The following is an 18,670-nucleotide window of genomic DNA, read 5'->3' on the forward strand; positions in this document are numbered from 1 at the left end:
GTGGCAGGGTCGACGTACTAGTATAGTCCCCAGCGCAGCAGGCCGGGCTGATTGGCGATACCAGCAAAACGCGAAGCTTGTGAAGGCGATGTTGCCGCCACTAGATGCCTGATAGGAGGGTTGCCCCGGACTAATGTATGTTTGTTCTAATTGACTTGTAAATAATAGTATAGTACATACATTAGGTACGACTGTATGTATACTAGTAGGCGGTGTAAGTTGCGGGTACTGCTCTTGATTTTGAGAATCTACATGTCATCGACTCTCCGAGCAAATTGGGCCTCTACCACAGCGTCCCTCCGCGTCATCAGATATGTGGTGGACAAGCCCAACCCCCGGGATGCCACAGAGTCGGTGACACGCTCTCTGCCGGGATTACCTAGTCAGTATTGTCGCAGACCCTGTATAGAGGCCCGAGACGGGCGGTGCTGCCCTACTAGTATATTGTGTACCCTAGGCAGTGGTAGACTGCGGTTGGCTCCGTCGAATCGAGCACCCAAGCACACAATTTAGCTCGGATTGAGTCGTAGCAGCTAAAGTGTTGGAGACGTCATCTCCAACGCTCGACAGGGCCCCTATTCCACGCTCTGTACCCTCGGGGAGGAAAGGGTACCAATGGTGGCAATGCGTATTATTCGCCTCTGCCTCCGCGGTCCCGGACGCCGGCTTGGCGGATCCCAGCGAGGCAGTGCAAAGGCCCGCCCTTCCTGAACTGCGTTGTCCGCGAACGGCAATCTTGCACTTCGTCGTCAATGAGACACGCACCCGGCTGTCGCACGAATTCATCGTCATTCTCAAGTTCCTCCTCTGCGCCAGCAGTACCCGCAGCGCTCGTTAACACGTCGAGGAGTGACAAGTCGAGCGGCCGGCGATCCACCCTGGGGCTGTGCAGCAGTGGACCCCCGTCCCCGAGCGGATACGGCTTGTACTGGGGCGTACAAAGAAAAACAATCGAGACCAGTGTGGATCTGCAAAGGGGTTGTCAAGTCCGTCGCTGTCAATCTTGCGATCGTGTGGCGCGGCTCTGGTCTTCCCCTTCGGTGGACTCTCCTCCTGTCATCCTACCCTCTCCCGCAAGAACCGCCCATGGAAGAGCTGTCGGGCACTGTACAGTTTCATCTACGAGCCTAATTCGACCTGACGCGATAGACGACCTTTCAAAGTCTCCCCACACGACGGCCCGCAGACCCTCTATCCATGCAAAGCCCGACGACGGTTTAACGTACCGCTCGCGTAAACCCGCGCCTCCATGTCCGATTCGCGACGAGAGGGCGAGGCCGACGAGCCCGTCCAGACACCGACGACACCCTTGCGGAGGGAGCGGGCTCCCACCATCACCATCGATACCTCTGCCGTGAACTCCCCGAGTACTGGCGAACCTCCAGTCCAGGTTCTGTCCGATCCCGAGCAAGCCTCGACGGATAATCTTAATCATAATAATGGCGAATACCCCGACACCAGGACGACCAGCTATGATGGTGGCGTCTCCCCAACAGATAGACGATCTGCTGCTTCGATCCGCTCGAATGCCTCCTCCGAGGCTCGAGATCGAGACCACGACCGGCCCACATCGCCACATAATATTTCTTCCCCCAAGACCAAGCTGCCAGAGTCGCATTCCAACTTCCTGTCCGTGCCAGGGACGCGGTCCCGGGGCAATTCCCTCGAGTCGGAAGACACCAGCCAAACGTCGAGCATTTACGGTGGTGATACTTTCGTGCCCTCTGCATCCCATCACTCGCACTCACAGTCCGATCTGACCAAGCATACCAATGTCGATAACGAGGATGCGTTGACACCAGATCCTGGCCGGGAAGACGAGTTCGAGGTGGAGAACAACCGCTTTGCCTTTTCTCCGGGTCAACTGAACAAGCTGTTGAATCCGAAGAGCTTTGCTGCATTCCATGCACTGGGTGGACTGCGTGGCCTCGAGAAAGGGCTCCGGACTGATGTCCAAAGTGGCCTGAGCACCGATGAGAGCACGTTGGATGGAGCAGTGGCTTTCGATGAGGCTGTAGGATCGAATGCCATGCCCAAGTCGGCTTCTCCTGTTGGACCGCCGCCTACACCGCCAGCTGATGGAAAGCCGGCGACGAATGAGACCGAGGAGTTCTCCGACCGCAGGCGAGTCTTTGGAAATAACAAACTGCCAGAGAGAAAGTTGAAGACCATCTGGGAATTGGCCTGGATTGCTTTCAACGATAAGGTGTTGATTCTGCTGACAGTCGCTGCCGCTATCTCTCTCGCTGTCGGTATCCCCCAGTCACTGCATCCAGCAGATCCCAATGAGCCTGGCGTGGAATGGGTTGAAGGTCTTGCCATCTTGGTTGCCATCATCATTGTCGTGACGGTTGGTGCCTCGAACGATTGGCAAAAGGAACGACAATTCGCCAAACTCAACAAGAAGAAAGAAAATCGGTTGATCAAGGTTATTCGATCCGGTAAAACAGCAGAGGTCTCCATTCACGATATCATGGTTGGCGACGTCATGCACATGGAGCCCGGCGATATGGTTCCTGTCGATGGCATTCTGATCGATGGTCACGGTGTGACATGCGACGAGTCTTCCGCTACTGGTGAATCTGATCTACTCCGAAAGACCCCTGGAGACGACGTTTACCGAGCCATCGAGCAACACCAAGACCTCAAGAAGATGGATCCGTTCATTGTCTCTGGCGCCAAGGTCTCCGAGGGTGTCGGTACGTTCCTCGTCACAGCCACTGGTATACACTCGACGCATGGACGGACAATGATGTCTCTCCAGGAGGACGGCGAAACCACTCCGTTGCAGACCAAGCTGAACAAACTCGCCGAGTACATTGCCAAGCTAGGTCTTGCTTCGGGTCTGCTTTTGTTCGTGGTCCTCTTTATCAAGTTCCTCGTCCGATTGAAGTCGATTGAAGGCGGCGCCGATGCCAAGGGCCAAGCGTTTCTGCAGATCTTCATCGTCGCTGTTACGATTGTGGTCGTGGCGGTGCCTGAAGGTCTACCCTTAGCAGTGACACTTGCTCTCGCCTTTGCTACAACACGAATGATCAAGGATAACAACTTGGTTCGCTTCCTCAAAGCTTGTGAGACTATGGGCAATGCGACAACCATCTGCTCCGACAAGACTGGTACCCTCACCGAAAATAAGATGACGGCTGTTGCTGCCACCCTGGGAACCACCTCGCGATTTGGAGACAAGGGACAGGCTGCTGCTCAGTCAGGCGATGTTTCTGCCTCCGAATTTGTATCTACGCTTTCGTCGTCGGTTAAAGACCTCCTGCTCAAGTCCATCACTCTCAACTCCACCGCTTTCGAAGGTGAACAAGATGGCGTGAAGACCTTTATCGGATCCAAGACCGAGACGGCTTTGTTATCATTCGCACGCGAACACCTCGGCATGGGACCCCCGAGCGAGGAGCGAGCTAGCGCGAAGATTGTTGAAATGTACCCCTTCGATTCCGGTCGCAAATGCATGGGCGTGGTTGTTCAGCTCGAAAATGGAAAATACCGCGTGTTGGTCAAGGGAGCTGCGGAGATCTTGATGAACAAGTCTTCAACTATTGTGCGCGACCCGACGGATACTCTGAGTGAATCCCCACTTTCGGAGGAGAACCGCTCTACCCTGGACAACACCATCGTCACATACGCATCGCGTTCCCTGCGGTGTATCGCTCTGGTCTACCGGGAATTTGACCAATGGCCACCCCGTGGAGCTTCGGCCTCAGGAACTCGGAACACCGTTCCTTTTGACGATATCTTCAAGGACATGTCTATTCTTGGCATCTTTGGTATCCAGGATCCAGTCCGAGCTGGAGTCGCAGAGGCCGTGCACACCTGCCAGCGTGCCGGTGTCTTTGTGCGAATGGTAACAGGTGACAATATCATGACTGCCAAGGCCATTGCTGGCGAGTGTGGTATCTACACTCCTGGTGGAATTGCAATTGAAGGCCCGCAGTTCCGGAAATTGAGCACGCGACAAATGAACCAGATCATTCCCAGACTTCAAGTCATCGCGCGGTCTAGCCCCGATGACAAGAAGATCCTGGTGAACCAACTGAAGAAGCTCGGTGAGACTGTTGCTGTCACCGGTGATGGTACCAACGATGCGCAGGCTCTGAAGAATGCCGATGTTGGCTTCGCCATGGGTGTTACTGGTACTGAAGTGGCCAAGGAGGCGTCCGATATCATCTTGATGGACGACAACTTTGCATCAATTGTCAAGGCCATGGCCTGGGGTCGTACTGTCAGCGACGCCGTCAAGAAGTTCCTTCAGTTCCAGATTACGGTCAACATCACTGCTGTGGTCTTGACCTTCGTCTCGGCCGTTGCCAGCAGCAGTGGGGACTCCGTGCTCAGCGCAGTCCAGCTGCTGTGGGTCAACCTCATCATGGATACTTTCGCCGCTCTTGCATTGGCTACCGATCCCCCATCTCCATATGTCCTCGATCGCAGACCCGAGTCCAAAGCGGCCCCACTCATTACCCTTACAATGTGGAAAATGATCATTGGACAATCGATCTATCAACTGGTTGTGACATTCGTTCTCAACTTTGCCGGCAAATCCATCTTCCCCTGGAATGAAGAACATATGCAGACGGTGGTCTTCAACACTTTCGTCTTCATGCAGATCTTCAACCAGTATAAGTAGGTGTTTTCCATGATTTTCTATTTCACAAAACTAACAATTTTTGCAGCTCTCGCCGAATTGATAACAAACTCAATATTATGGAGGGAGTGTGGCGCAACAAGTGGTTCGTCGGCATCCAGCTTATCATCATCGGAGGCCAGGTTCTGATTATCTTCGTGGGAGGTGCGGCTTTCTCTGTGAAACGTCTCGACCAGGGAACACAATGGGCTGTCAGTCTTGTACTTGGCGCAATTTCTGTACCGATTGCAGTGATCATCCGCCTCATCCCCGACGAATTCGTCAGTCGAATCATCCCCCACATCTGGCATCGCAACAAGAAGGGAGGACCTGAGCTGGTGATCTCCGATGAAGACCGTCGCTATGAGTGGAACCCGGCACTGGAAGAGATCCGCGACCAGCTGGCTTTCATCAAGTCTGTCCGTGGTGGTCGTCTCCGCCACATCCGCCACAAGCTGCAACACCCTCAGGAATTATTACCTCGATCTCGCAGCGGCTCGCGCTCGCGCGAATCCTCTGCTCCGCCTACCCCCAATGGCGACGAGGGAAGCCCGACTCCTCAGCCCGCGTCCCCCGAATCTCGCTCGCGCCGCAATACTCGATCCCGCTCCAACTCTACATTTGGACCCGCGGCGGCAATGGCTGGAATTGTCGCGGGCAGTATTGCCGGATGGTCTCCTATTGACCGCGGTAATGATGAAGCCGACTCTATCGCCTTCCCGCCCACTGGCCCTCACGGTGGACTGGATCACCAGCCGGGAATTGAGATCCATCCTGACACCGCGGCCGATGACCGGATCTTGGGCGAATATTCCCACGATCCCAAGAACCCTCCCAGTCAGCAACCGGACTTGACTCCATTCTTCGAGCACGCACCACCAGCGCCCTCTGAGCGAGCTCCCTCCAGCCGAGGTCGTCGCTCAATGTCGAACCGCTCTCGCTCGAGCCACAGCCAGTCGCGGGCATAAAAATACCGACACCCAAAACAAAACAAAAAACAAGCATATCCACGGACGGCGTTTGTGTTTCCTTCCTTACTCTATATCCCCTCCTTCCTTACTCTATATCCCCTCGGCCGCGCTGTTTGGGTCTCTTCTTTTGTCGTTCTACTCTCCGTGTCTCGGGTACACCTTTGTAATCCCTTTTGTTTGTGACCTAGCCCATTTCTTTTCTCGTTTCGTTTGTGGAAAGGATTGTGGCGCGGTGCGTTGAAAATCTATAGACTGCACATGTTCCTCTCTTTGCATGTCACCTTTGCATTCCCGGGGCTGGATCGGGCTGCTTTGCTGTCGCTTGGAGAATTGGCGTATACAGGAACGGTACCGCCGTCTATTTATATTGGAAATAATACCTCGATTTCATCAAAGTTCCTTTCATTCAAACTGTTATTTATCTTACGCACAATATAACATCATTGTCTCGACATTGAAGTCCTCTATAATCTGCAGTAGTCATACATACACTACACTAGGTGAGGTACACGATGCTGGTAGTACAGGCTGAACTTTTAACCCTATTGCACTGCCGGCCCCACCGCATGTCCTAATCGGGAGCGCGGCACCGAACCGCGCCAGTTATCAACGCCGCTCCACCATATCATCACTACTCCCCGCAACCTGACCTCTATTCTTCTCTCAACCTCTCAATCACCATTTGAAAATACAGCAATGGCGTCGAATGCCTTCGCCCTCCCCTCACAGCCCGAATTACTCCAGCGATGGGCTGGCGAGGACATCGCCGATTTGCCCAAGCCAGCCGCAGTTATTGACCGAGCAATCGTGCGCCGGAACTGCGAGCGAATGAACCGCACGATCAAGACTCTCGGCGTTGAATTCAGAGCCCATGTCAAGACACACAAGGTAAAACACATATCCCAGGAGGGCATATCAATATCCATACATGAAGAAATCTGACCCCGCCTAGACGCTGGAAATCGCCAAACTCCAACTGGACAAGGAGAATCAAACTCCCAAATTCATCGCCTCAACCTTGCTTGAAATCGAAACCCTCATCGGGCTTCTGGCGGGCCTCAAGCGGGCCGGACGGTCCCCGAATATCCTCTACGGCATCCCACTAGTCCCATCCCACGTTCCCCGGCTAGCGGAATTGGCCGCGGCAATCGGCGAGGATAGCGTCGCGGTGATGATCGACCACCCGGACCAAATCCAATTCCTCCAGAACTTCTCCGCCAAGGCGAAGTTCCCCGCCTGCGTCTTTGTCAAGGTTGATACCGGCTATCACCGTGCGGGTCTACCTCCCGCTTCCCTGAACAAGAATGGACTGCTGGAAAAGCTGGCTGAAGCGGAGCAGGCGGGCCATGCTAAGTTCCTTGGCCTGTACTCCCACTCGAGCCTGAGCTATAATGCAAACACCGCCGAGGAGGCGATGAGGTATCTCATCGGGGAGATCCAGGGTTGCAAGATTGCGCTGAATAGGTGGCTGCCGCTCCTGCCCAAGGACCGTGAATTGATTATTAGTGTCGGCGCGACGCCGCAGGCCATGTCTTCGCATAATCTTGTGCAGGGCTCGTCTTCACCTGAGGCAGATGAGCTTCGTGCGCTGTTGCGGGAGCCTTGCGCTGAGCAGAATGAGGCCAGCGTGAAGATTGAGTTGCATGCTGGTAACTATCCTATCTTGGATATCCAGCAGGCTACTACGAATGCGCGTCAGGGTGCAGGCTCGTTTGAAGAGGAGATTGCCATGTCTGTCGTTGCGGAGGTGTGCAGTGTCTACCAGGATGGCGAGCGGGATGTACCTGAGGCTCTTGTTGCTGCCGGGACACTGGCGCTTGGCCGGGAGCCTTGTCCGAGCTATCCTGGCTGGGGGTATCTGTCGAACTGGAGGATGAAGGGTGAGGCGAAGTCCGGAAAGGATCGGTTGTTTGTTGCGCGGATCAGTCAGGAGCACTCGATCATTGCTTGGGAGGATTCTAAGAAGGATGGGATGCCGTTGTCGGTTGGTCAGGTGGTTAAAATCTATCCCAATCATTCTTGTGTGACAGGTTCGTTCTATGGGTGGTACTTTGTTGTGGATTCGGACTTGGAGGATGCTTCGAGGGTGGTTGATATCTGGGTTCGGGGAAGGGGTGGTGAATTGACTGATCCTCTTGCCATGACGAGGTTCCAGTGAGAATTTGGTGAAGCATAGAGATTTCTTGGTACGCTGAGATTGATTAAACACATCTGCTATATTGTAGGGTATGGCGTTGAAGATCCAAGCTTGCATTCCTTTTGCTGTATGTGGAAAGGTCATAAAAGTAATGTTGAAAGAACCTACACTGTGTAAACTACTGTGGGTGTTGCTACGCAAGATTAGATCTGTAGTTCGCTTGCTCCTACGTTTCAGGAGAATGTTAAACACACACACAAAAAAAAAAAAAGAAAAATTTGGTATCATAACAATAAAAAAAAGAAAGCAACAGAAGAACAGAGGGAGAGACAAAAAAAAACAAGAGAAACAACATACGCAACGCAAATTACATCTTCACTAGATGTCTTCAAAAAGTCGAAATGAACCATCTTTACCTGCTCTTTTACAGAATCAGCCGGTCGAGTGCCTACCGGAAAAACCATTCGAAGAACAACGCTGGATACATGTCAGCTAACACCACAACGTTGCAGAAAGACCTGCGATTTACTCACCGTGGAGCTCGGCCACGTGGAACTCGAGTGGAGCCTTCTCGTCCTGAAGGAGGTTCTGCTCCTCGATCATGGCCGAGACCCAGGACTCGGCGTCAGTAACGGCATTGTGCTCGTTGTCGCCGGGGTAGGTGTTCGTCGAGGTGGGCATGGTGTGCCAGAGGGAGACGTGGTGCTGACGGGTGTCGTACCCGCAAGCGTTGACGAGGGCTCGGACAAACTTCTCGTAGTCGAGAAGGCGCTCGTCAACGGCCCCATCCTTGTGGAGGCCGTACTTGTAGGTGAGGAAGTCTGAGAGGCGGAGACCGGTCCATCTGGTGAAGTCGGGGGAGATGAAGACGATTTCTTCGTCGTGGAGGAGGTGTGTGGCCGTGTCGAGGTAGTACTTTCGCACCTGGGAGGTGCCCTTGATCAACGTGGCGATCTTGTACAGGGCCTCGAAGCACTGTGTCGGATTTTTGAAGAAAGCGACTTGCACGGTGCTAGGCATCTCCCGCATGTTGAGGAGAATGCCTTCATCGAAGGCCGCGCGGACGCCGTCCATTTTCATGGGCTTGTGGAGGATGTTGGCTTCATCCATTGACTTGAGAAGCGTACGGACGACGGTCGCATGCTCGGAGCTGCTCATTTTTCCCAGTGCACTCCAGTACTGGGCTGCCTGGGTGGTTTTCTTCATTTTGGTCGAAGAAAACGAAAAAACGACGTGCGCGTGATGGTGGTTATGGGGGGTGGTGGGGAGTGCGAGGTCGGGGAAAAGGAACAGGCATCACGGAGGTGGAATAAAATACAGGCGCTGCGATCGACCATTGTGCGATTCAGTCGGTGGGTGACTGCCGGCTCTTTCCAGAGCAGTTCGACGATGTTCTCTGGGGATGGCTGCCATATACGGCCGAGCCTCACCAAATTAGCCGACCACCAGCCACACTCAGCCAGCAGCAAACACGGATAAACGCCATCACAGTAGCTTTAGGAGGGCCATAAAATCGATTTAGTTATGAATTAACTGTTAAGGTGCCCATTGCCTTTCTGGAAACGTCTTGGACTCGACTATCAAAATGGTACTAGCTACGCAATTACGACTTGGATGTTGACGCATAGTGCCAAGAAGTTACTCACTGTGAAAACTGAGCTTCTTCATCATTGAAACACTTCTGAATAGTCAATGGAATCAATTCATTTCAATCAAATCTGAAAAGTAAATTGAAATGACTCTACAGTCGAGGGGCGGCCGAGCCTTCAAGCCCGACCGGGTGGCCAAACAGTGAGCTGACGGTAACCAAGATCAGGCACCACTGTGTGCATGACAGATTACATTACGAAAGCTTGCCAGTCTGGCGGAATGATGCGTTCTCCTTCACAATCACTTTGGCGTATTTGCGCTTCATATCGAATAGCCATTTATTTACTAAGCCAAGCTCGAGTTTGGTAACTAGGTTCCAAGGACATGTTCAATATCCGCCATGCCAACCGTGGGTCCAGCTGCCGCAAAAGTATCCCGATGGTACACAAGATCGCCTAAAATGTGTAGATTTGGCAGCATGATCAATTTAATCTCAAGATTTTGAATTGCGAATTTATGCATCTCGGCTACGAGAAAACGTGATTGTGACTGAATTGTGGTCCTAAGGTAGCAAAGCTTGACCCTCAAGACCCATATACAAGCCAGCACGTGGATAATGTGCCAACCCAGCAACTGGACCATCATGAGCATTTATTCCAAGTATGAACGGAAAGATTAATGAGCCACTATAGGACATCGTATATGGGGCTCCACGGGAACTTCTTCCAACAACTCAAACTCCAGCCTCCACAATCATGATCAAGGCAAAAATGAAGGCGATTCCTCCATGTGGAGCTCGTAGGACAGACATAACAGATAAGCATATTCGGAGTGACCCGACAAATGAAAGAAGGAACTTAGCTCATGAGGCGAGAAGCTAATGATGATGTGCAGTCGATCACCCGGTAGATCAAGCCGGCTCTCGAAATTGGCGAGAAGTAATGGCCGCGTGTCGCCGAGCATGCAGGAGAGGTGCAGAACTTGTTTCGTATGAGCCGATGCGCATAACAGATGAACATGTGGGTCAGGAAGGACCTCGAAAAGCTTGGCCCTGCTTTGGGTTAGGGATTGATGGGGGGGTTGTATCCGCGATTCCAAACCCCAGCGCATGCACCTCGTGAATAGGGAGGATGATTCTGCTATTGGGAGCAAATTCGCAGCATCCGAGTCTTTCGGGGGTCACGCAAGCATCTGTATTGACCAATGATATAATAATGAATATCCGTATGTCGGAGGTTAATCCACCAAAACCCCAATGTGACCGTCCGGATCCTCGGAACGCGAGCGCGACACCGCGGGGAACCGAGCAAGCTTGTCCTTCGACCCTATGAATGACGCTAATCTGATGCCAAATACAGCAGATCACATCTCCGTGATTCACCCCTTCATACGTATCTTTGCACAGGCCGACCGGAGCGAATCATCAGCAGGAGGAAAAGGGCGGGGCTCGCGGATGCCGTTGGTGGAGGAGCAGAAGGAGCGTTAAAGTAGTAAGAGATCAGCCTTTCCCTCCTGTGATCCCCTCCAAGCTGATCGCCATATAGAAGCGCAGAAGACGTCTCCTTGCGTGGGCAGCATTCCAGTGAGCGCATTTTCGGAGCTTTAGGGTATGCTGAGCTTCCCGTTTGGGAAAGAGCGCGGTGATCATGCGATGGAGGATCGCGGAGCTCTCTCGCTCCTGCTTTCCAGCGGCGCCGTCATGAGGGTCTAACCTCGTTGAGATGGCATCATGAGGCGAGTGAAGGAGGCTGATGCAATGGCACGATTAGGTTCGGGCGGTGCCAAGTCGACCTAGATATCGACGGGGGTTGTTACTCGGGTTGATGTTCCACATCCTAGATCATCCTGGACCATCCTGGTTTTACGGACCGGTTCCTGGCGGGGATCGATGGTTGAGCTGGGGATGGGGTCGACGTGTTTATTGGTTCGGAGCGCGGATGGGCTTCCTGGATGGTTTCCGGTCCTTGTTTGCTGAGGAATGCCTGCGTGCGAGAGGTGCGGGTGGTACACCACTCCCAGCCTCGACACAGGGTGATGTCAGGTCCCACGCTGCAGAGCGCTCCCCTAGGCTGGGGTTTTGGGTTCTGCCTTATATCTACCTAGATACCAGGCCTGGGCTGCCCCATTTTCTCATCTTATTTCCAATATTCAGCACCATATTGTTTATCTTTTCGACCTTGCTCAGAGTACTGTCGTCGATCGTACTGGAGGGCCTATTCATACGCCAGTGCTCGAGGTAATCTACCTCGGCATAGTGCAATCCTGTGGATTTGGGTTATCTCAATCGTCGGCAATCCACAGCTCGGCCGAGAACTTGGTTATCCTTGTGCTCGACTTTGATTCAGTACCGAATCTCCGAAAAGAAGCCCGAGAATGAAGAAACGCGATATTGAAAAGGGGAATGGATCACCATCCTTGGACAGTTTGAGTCAATCCGAGCTGGACAATGACTCTGCGAATGCCGGAATCGAGACCAAGCCGCAGCCACGATACCGAAGATGGCTCGCAAGCCTCAGGAACGTGGAGACACGAGGCATCGAACGAGTGCCTCCCGAGGAGCGCGAGCAGGTAACCGCATCGACAACATTGCATATGATGCTCATGTGGTTTAGTATGGCTTTGGCTACAAACAACATCATCGTTGGCTCGATGGGAACGCTTGTGCTGGGCCTCAGATTCAAGGACGCGGCGTTGTGTGCGGTTTTTGGAAATCTGGTCGGATCATGTACCGTGGGATACATGAGCACTTGGGGACCGCGGAGTGGAAATCGAACTCTGGTGAGTACTGCTTCGTTCAACTTGTCTGGAGCATATACTGACGGACCCGGCAGATTGTAGCCCGGTACTTCATGGGATACTATCCCAGTAAAGTCTGCTGCTTGCTCAATGTCTTCACTAACCTGGGCTACTGCATGGTGAACGGTGTTGTCGGAGGCCAAATTCTCTCCAAGGTGTCTGGCGGGCATCTCTCCGTCCTTGTTGGTATTGCCATTGTCGCATTTATCAGTTGGATCATGGCCATGTTCGGAATGCGCATTTTCCAGATCTATGAACGGTAAATATACTCTGCGAAACATCGCTCGGCTGGAATGATTCTAACGAGGCTCAGATTTGCCTGGCTCCCCCAATTGATGGTGCTGTGTATTATGCTGGGCTCCGCAGGGCCCCGTTTTGACTTCAACACCTATGTCGAAAGTACTCCGCTGATCCTGAACGCCAAGCGAGTTTCCTTCTTCTCATTGTGTCTCTCTGTGGCCCTCTCATGGGCCCCGCTCGCTGCCGATTACTACGTTTACTACCCAGCGCATGTCAAGCGCTGGCGCACCTTCGCCGTGACCGTCCTCGGCGGTGGGCAGGCGATGGTGATCACTCTCCTTCTTGGTGTTGGCATGGGCACTGTGATGGTCAGTTCACCCACATACGCTGTGAAGTATGGCACCAGCCCCGGCGGCCTGCTGATGACGGCGTACGATTCCCTCGGAGGATTCGGCAAGTTCTGCGCCGTGATCAATGTGCTGGCACAGGTTGCGAACAACACCCCCGGCGTGTATTCGATGGGCATGAACTTTCAGATGCTCGGCGGGTTCTTTCAGAAAGTTCCACGGCCGGTCTTTACCACCATCAGCACAATCATCTATACGGCGTGCGCGATGGGCGGCCGCAACTCATTGTATCAGATCTTCAAGAGCTTCCTGCCACTGATCGGATACTGGGTGGTCATCTGGATTGCGATTGTAGTGGAAGAAGACGTGCTGTTCCGCCGCAAGAGTGGTTATGACTGGACTGCCTGGAACAACCCACAGAAGTTGCCCAAGGGGATTGCGGCCGGTGTCAGTTTCCTGATCGGATGGGCTGGTGCGATCCTCGGGATGGTGAGTTCTCTTTGGCAGTCATCATATGCTGCAGTTTCCACCCTAGGGTACTAACAAGCTTCTAGGACCAAGCGTACTATTCCGGTGTTGTGGCCCATCTGACCGGGGGAGCGGATCTCGGACTGTGGATGGGCGCTGGATTTGCCGCGATGGCGTATCCGGGACTGCGATTGCTCGAACTATCCCTCGTGGGGCGCTAGACCAGGGATGTGCTGGTTCGAGCTGCTGTGTATGCGATCGTGTATAAGATGCATATGAAACCGAAGCCGATGGTCCTCAACCCCGGTCCGCGGCATGACGATCCCCGCAAATCTGGCGGAGTACATAACTGGGCTGTACAAGTGTAGTAGTTAAAATCAAATAGAGAAAGTGGCGGAAATCTTGTAAAAAGCAGTTGGGGGACATGCTGCACATTTCTTAACACCTTGGGTATAGCCGTATTCAATATGAACAGCCACGCCTACCGAGCTCTCGGTAGTTGCTGGTGCTTGAACAAAAACAGATGTACGGCTGGATGTAATGGCGTGGTCAGATGATCGGCCTAGTTCTGCCTCGGTTAGTCGGGCATCTTCTGCGCCAGTGAGCGATCCTCTACAGCTCCCCTGACCCACCGCAATACTGTGCATGCACCCTACAAATCTGGTGCAGTACTAGCGTTGTGTATGGAGTACAGCAGACACTCGAACAGGCCAAAGCTCGACGATCGCAGTGGGCCCCGAGCAATCACGTCTCGTGGATTTCACCGCGACCGCTCATGCACCACTATATAAAGGACTGCGTGGCGCACTCGTGGCGGTTGTTGGATGCAAAAGCGGCCGGATCGCTTCACCAAGTCTTAGGTCCCCTTGCGATACCCTGAAGTTCCTCAATACCGCATCCCGTCTGCCATGAATCACACTCTGGACGCGGCGCAGCCCATCGCGGAGCTCGCGAAGGCGCTGCTGGACTCATCGCCGCGAGAATGGACCCCCTACGCCCTGGGGCTCTTGGTCGGATACCCTCTTGTCACCAGCGCGCTGCGATATCGTCGTCTGCGCAGACTGCACCTGCAGTACCCCTATAAGACCCGCGAGGACATGGCCAAAATGACCGACGAGGATGCCTTCCAAATCCAAAAGACCGTCGCGCAGCTCGAGTTCCCATTCATGTTTATCAAGTCGCTGCAGTTCGCGCTGTTCAGGGTGAGTGCTTGATCTTGATTGCCTTTGAGCCAGAATCATCAAGACTGACTCGTCTACAAGACCTACGGCATTCCATCCATCTCCCACCTCCTCACCAAGACCAGTCAGTTCTCCAACCCGGAAACCTCGCTCAAGCGCTACACAGATACCAGCGCTCTGGTCCAGGAGATGGTCGGGAATAGCCCGACCTCGCAGCGGGCGTACATTTCGCTAGCCCGCACGCGCTTTCTGCATAGCGGGTACCGTGCCTCGGGAAAGATCCTGGACGATGACATGCTGTATACGCTTGCGCTCTTCGCTTTGCAGCCTATTCGATTTATCAACAAGTTCGAATGGCGCACCCTGAGTGATCTCGAGCGCTGTGCTATTGGCACTTTCTGGAAGAGTGTCGGCGATGCGCTGGGTATTAGCTATGATGTCCTACCATCCGGGACAGCGGGATTCACAGATGGTATTCAGTGGCTGGACGAACTGGATGTCTGGAGCGAAGCGTATGAGGAGAAGTGCATGGTCCCTGATCAAAAGAATCGCGAGACGGCAGATCAAACCACGGCGGTATTGGTTTACATGCTTCCGAAGGTCCTGCATCCTGTCGGGCTGCAATTTGTTTCGTTCATGATGGATGACCGACTGCGAAAAGCAATGCTGTAAGACTGATCTCGCAGTTGACCTTTGTTTATCCTAACTGTTGAACCAGATACGACGCCCCCTCTCCTTTCTTTGCTTCTCTTTTCTCGGGACTTCTTACGACTCGGAAGCTGATCCTCCGTTACTTGACCCCTCCGAGGCCATACGCCTTGCGCTATGCTTCTTTCACCGAGGAGCCTGATGAGAACGGCCGTTTCTACCTGACCAAATGGGAGGCGGCACCATATTATGTCAAGCCGACCTTTTGGAACCGCTGGGGACCCGAAGCATGGCTGACTTGGGCGCTGGGTCGGCCAGTTCCTGGAGATGAGGGAGAGAAGTACTATCCTTCGGGCTATCATATTCAGGATGTCGGTCCTAAGTATTTCGAAGGCAAGGGGAGGAAACAGTTGGAGGAGACCATGGAAGAGTTGAAGGAATTCCGGACAGGCAAATGTCCCTTCCACTGAGGAGTCTGTACAAACGTTTCATATTCTAGTCTAGTCAGGTGCTTGGGTATATTGGCATCGTATTCGCGATACTGTGCAACAGTCTCCAGGAGAGGCGGTGTGAATGTTGCTCTTGTCCTAGGGGACTGACATTCGCAACTTATTTAGGTTACTGCTCCATTGAGCGTTTTCTTCATTGTAGCCTGGTTCATGCTCAATAGTATCATCATATTGCGATGTACACGGCAGACATCGCTCAAGCGCTTGCCAACGGGCCCCATGCGATGCAACCTGCAGGCTTCGTGTTTGCCCGGGCACCTTCAGGGTTTCGGCCCCCACGCTGCTGCGGCACGTTGAGCCTCTGCCATTCGAGGGCTCTCACCTGGCGCCGATTATTTTATTTTAGGTTCCCGCATTATATGCAGTTAAAAGGACAGTACCCCCTATCGAGCCTCGACCGAGACCTCGTTCTCTCGCCATGCCCTTCCCCGACACCCTGCAATCCGCCATGTGGGATAGTGGCTCAGCTGAGCATGACACCGAGCTGATCCCGATAACCCCTTACCATCAAAGTGCAGATCACCTATTACAAAGTACATCAGAACTTCAATCGGGGCGATATTCAGAGAGGGGCTCGGAAAGTGACTCGGGCCAGAACGGGGAACACCGGCCCCAGCAAAGCTGGCTCTTTCGAGGTGGGGACCGGTTTCAGGGCTGGAGATTCACGGTATTCTTGGCCTTTATCACAAGCGTGATTGTCTTTCTTTTCAATCTCTGCTTTATGCTTTATACCATCGCCCATAATCGACAAAATGACACGACGGGGGTCTTGTACGAAGGGAACTGCGAGAAGGTACAACATTTGGATATCGGATTACATTTGTTGATCAATATACTGAGCACGGCTTTGCTATGCGCCAGTAATTTTGGGATGGTATATACCAAGACCATTCATCATATTTTCGAGCTACGTGTCTTGCGATTAACATCGGCATTAGCAATGCCTAGCAGCACCAACAAGACAAAACATTGGCCGAGCCCACCAAAAAGGGAAATGGCTCGACATCGGAGTGCCTAGCATTCGAAATCTGTTTCGCGTGTCCAAGGGACGCTCGCTTTTATGGATATGCCTAGCAGCCTCGTCGCTCCCTTTCCATCTCGTGTACGAATTATATGCCTCCGTACTTCGTCATCGTCTAGCCACCTGCTAACGAAAAAAGCTACAACTCCACAATCTTCTCAACAACATCCGTCACAGCCTACATGATTTTCCTGGGACATGGAGAGCTCGGCAAAGTATATTCGCCAAATCTGGAAGTGCCACGCCGAGACACAGACAAGTGGGACGCATTTGAGAGGCTTTGGTCATCCGCGGGAAACGACACGCTCAGCCATCTCGACCCAACAGACTGCGTTAATGAATACGCGCAGACCTTTCAAACAAAATATGGCAATCTTCTTCTGGTCACTGAGCAAGTCAGCACGCCTATCACATACGTGTACCTCACCACACAGGGCGTGTTCAGCCCCCAGCGGTATCTGGATCTCGCGCCTCCACAGGCAGATCCATATGGGTGGCTTTGCCCGAATGACTGGGGCTCAGATTGCGTGACATACCTACCCACAATCCAATCTCAGATTGCGGATAATAATTGGACCGTGTTAAGTGGTTCTTCGTCGGGTGGAGGGTGGAAGGTTGACTACTGTCTTGCTGAGAAGGCGAGGCAGTACTGCAAGTTACAATACTCTTTCCCATTGACCATGGTCATCCTTGGGTTCAACCTTGTGAAAACGGTTATCTTGTGTTATATGTGGTTTGGTATGAGAGAGGCTCCGATCCTCACCACCGGCGATGCAATTGCTTCTTTCCTGCGGCAGCCCGATCCTTATACCAAGGGTAGGTGTCTGCTCTCCTACCAGGAGGCTAGATCCATATCCTGGAAACTGCACTCGAGGGCCCACGAACCGAGGGTTTACAATGGGAAAATCAAACGTTGGGGCAGTGCTGTCTCCGCAAGACGATGGATATTTAGTATATCCTTGTGAGTTCCTTGCCTACAACCCCGTACACATAGTGTAACAACTTTACAAGTCTATCTGCTTACACCTTGACAGCTGGCTCCTCGCAATCATCACTTGCATCGTCCTCCTGCTATACGGCATCTCCCAAATAAAGTCCCACTCCACCGTCTGGAAAACAACCCTAAACGAAATCAACGCAAGCACCCTTATAAAAGGCGACCACTGGCCTCAAACGCTCATCCCTATCGTCATAATAGCCAACACCCCACAACTAATCTTCTCATTCCTTTACTTCGCCTTCAACAGCCTCCTCACGGCAATGAATTTTGCAGCTGAATGGAGCGGATACGCCGTCAGCCGGAAAGGTCTCCGGGTCTCGGGGAGCCCATCTCTCTCCCAGCGCAGCAATTATTTCCTCTCCCTGCCATACCGTTATGCGGCCCCGCTTATATGCGTCTCGGCCCTGCTGCACTGGCTTATCTCGCAGAGTCTATTTATGGTGGGAATTGAGGCTTATGGCCCTAACATGGAGAGACAGCGGGGCCAGGACTTTCTGACATGTGGCTATTCGCCAGTTGCAATCGTTAGTTCCATTGCTGTCGGGAGTTTCATGTTCTTCTGTCTTGTTGGGTTGAGTTTTAGGAAGTTTGAGTCGGCCATGCCTGTTGCCGGGAGTTGTAGTTTTACTATTGCTGCGGCGTGTCATCCTGCGTTTGATGCGAATCATAGAGAAAATGGGGAGATGGATGCGGGGGTTCAATGGGAAAACGAAGATGAGGATATGGGGCTGCTGCCGGTGAAATGGGGGTCGGTGCAGGTCGTAGGTCTGGTAGGACATTGCACATTTACATCGGGAGATGTACACGAGCCCCAAAAAGAACACCGATATCAGTAGCAGATTGATACCATAAGGTCAATAGGAAAAGGTTCTACGTAAATCAATACGTTCTACAATGCCCAAAACCGATTTGAATAGAATCATTTCGTCAATTGCTTTTCCAGTATGTGCTTGCTATTCTAGCCGAACGGTCGTTAACCGCCCATGGCCGACAGACGGGAAAATAGAGACAGGATAAAGGGTAAATTAGAGCGCTCAAACAAAATACTGGGGTTCGCGGCCGAGGCCCGAGAAGCGAAGGGTAGAGAATGTAGGCTTAGCAAGGGAATTACTGCGAACGAATCTCAAAG

At 52.8% G+C, this 18,670-nt stretch overlaps 6 protein-coding genes across 6 annotated transcripts; 5 read left to right on the plus strand and 1 right to left on the minus strand.

The window, feature by feature from the left end:
* Positions 1–1,249: 1,249 nt before the first annotated feature.
* pmcA (putative P-type calcium ATPase) lies at positions 1,250–5,601 on the plus strand (the record flags this gene model as incomplete). The annotated part of the gene is made up of 2 exons (XM_056624188.1): positions 1,250–4,632; positions 4,683–5,601. 2 exons carry the CDS (start codon positions 1,250–1,252, stop codon positions 5,599–5,601), a joined length of 4,302 nt encoding a protein of 1,433 aa, XP_056469176.1.
* A 699-nt stretch (positions 5,602–6,300) lies between these two features.
* On the plus strand, positions 6,301–7,762 carry N7532_011698 (uncharacterized protein; the record flags this gene model as incomplete). The annotated part of the gene is made up of 2 exons (XM_056624189.1): positions 6,301–6,492; positions 6,557–7,762. The coding sequence occupies 2 exons, from the start codon at positions 6,301–6,303 to the stop codon at positions 7,760–7,762; spliced, it is 1,398 nt and encodes a 465-aa protein (XP_056469177.1).
* Positions 7,763–8,266: 504 nt separating this feature from the next.
* On the minus strand, positions 8,267–8,947 carry N7532_011699 (uncharacterized protein; the record flags this gene model as incomplete). Its single annotated transcript, XM_056624190.1, has 1 exon — positions 8,267–8,947. One exon carries the CDS (start codon positions 8,945–8,947, stop codon positions 8,267–8,269), a length of 681 nt encoding a protein of 226 aa, XP_056469178.1.
* Positions 8,948–11,704: 2,757 nt separating this feature from the next.
* On the plus strand, positions 11,705–13,403 carry N7532_011700 (purine-cytosine permease family protein; the record flags this gene model as incomplete). The annotated part of the gene is made up of 4 exons (XM_056624191.1): positions 11,705–12,109; positions 12,163–12,386; positions 12,441–13,203; positions 13,269–13,403. 4 exons carry the CDS (start codon positions 11,705–11,707, stop codon positions 13,401–13,403), a joined length of 1,527 nt encoding a protein of 508 aa, XP_056469179.1.
* A 687-nt stretch (positions 13,404–14,090) lies between these two features.
* Positions 14,091–15,481, plus strand: N7532_011701 (uncharacterized protein; the record flags this gene model as incomplete). Its single annotated transcript, XM_056624192.1, has 3 exons — positions 14,091–14,384; positions 14,445–15,031; positions 15,082–15,481. The coding sequence occupies 3 exons, from the start codon at positions 14,091–14,093 to the stop codon at positions 15,479–15,481; spliced, it is 1,281 nt and encodes a 426-aa protein (XP_056469180.1).
* Positions 15,482–15,938: 457 nt separating this feature from the next.
* Positions 15,939–18,377, plus strand: N7532_011702 (uncharacterized protein; the record flags this gene model as incomplete). The annotated part of the gene is given in 4 exon segments (XM_056624193.1): positions 15,939–16,394; positions 16,459–16,641; positions 16,661–17,502; positions 17,576–18,377. The coding sequence occupies 4 exon segments, from the start codon at positions 15,939–15,941 to the stop codon at positions 18,375–18,377; spliced, it is 2,283 nt and encodes a 760-aa protein (XP_056469181.1).
* Positions 18,378–18,670: the final 293 nt, after the last annotated feature.

Source organism: Penicillium argentinense, assembly GCF_028826775.1.
Source record: "Penicillium argentinense strain IBT 30761 chromosome Unknown utg000011l_segment0_segment0, whole genome shotgun sequence".
In the NCBI taxonomy this organism is placed as follows: Eukaryota; Fungi; Ascomycota; class Eurotiomycetes; order Eurotiales; family Aspergillaceae; genus Penicillium; species Penicillium argentinense.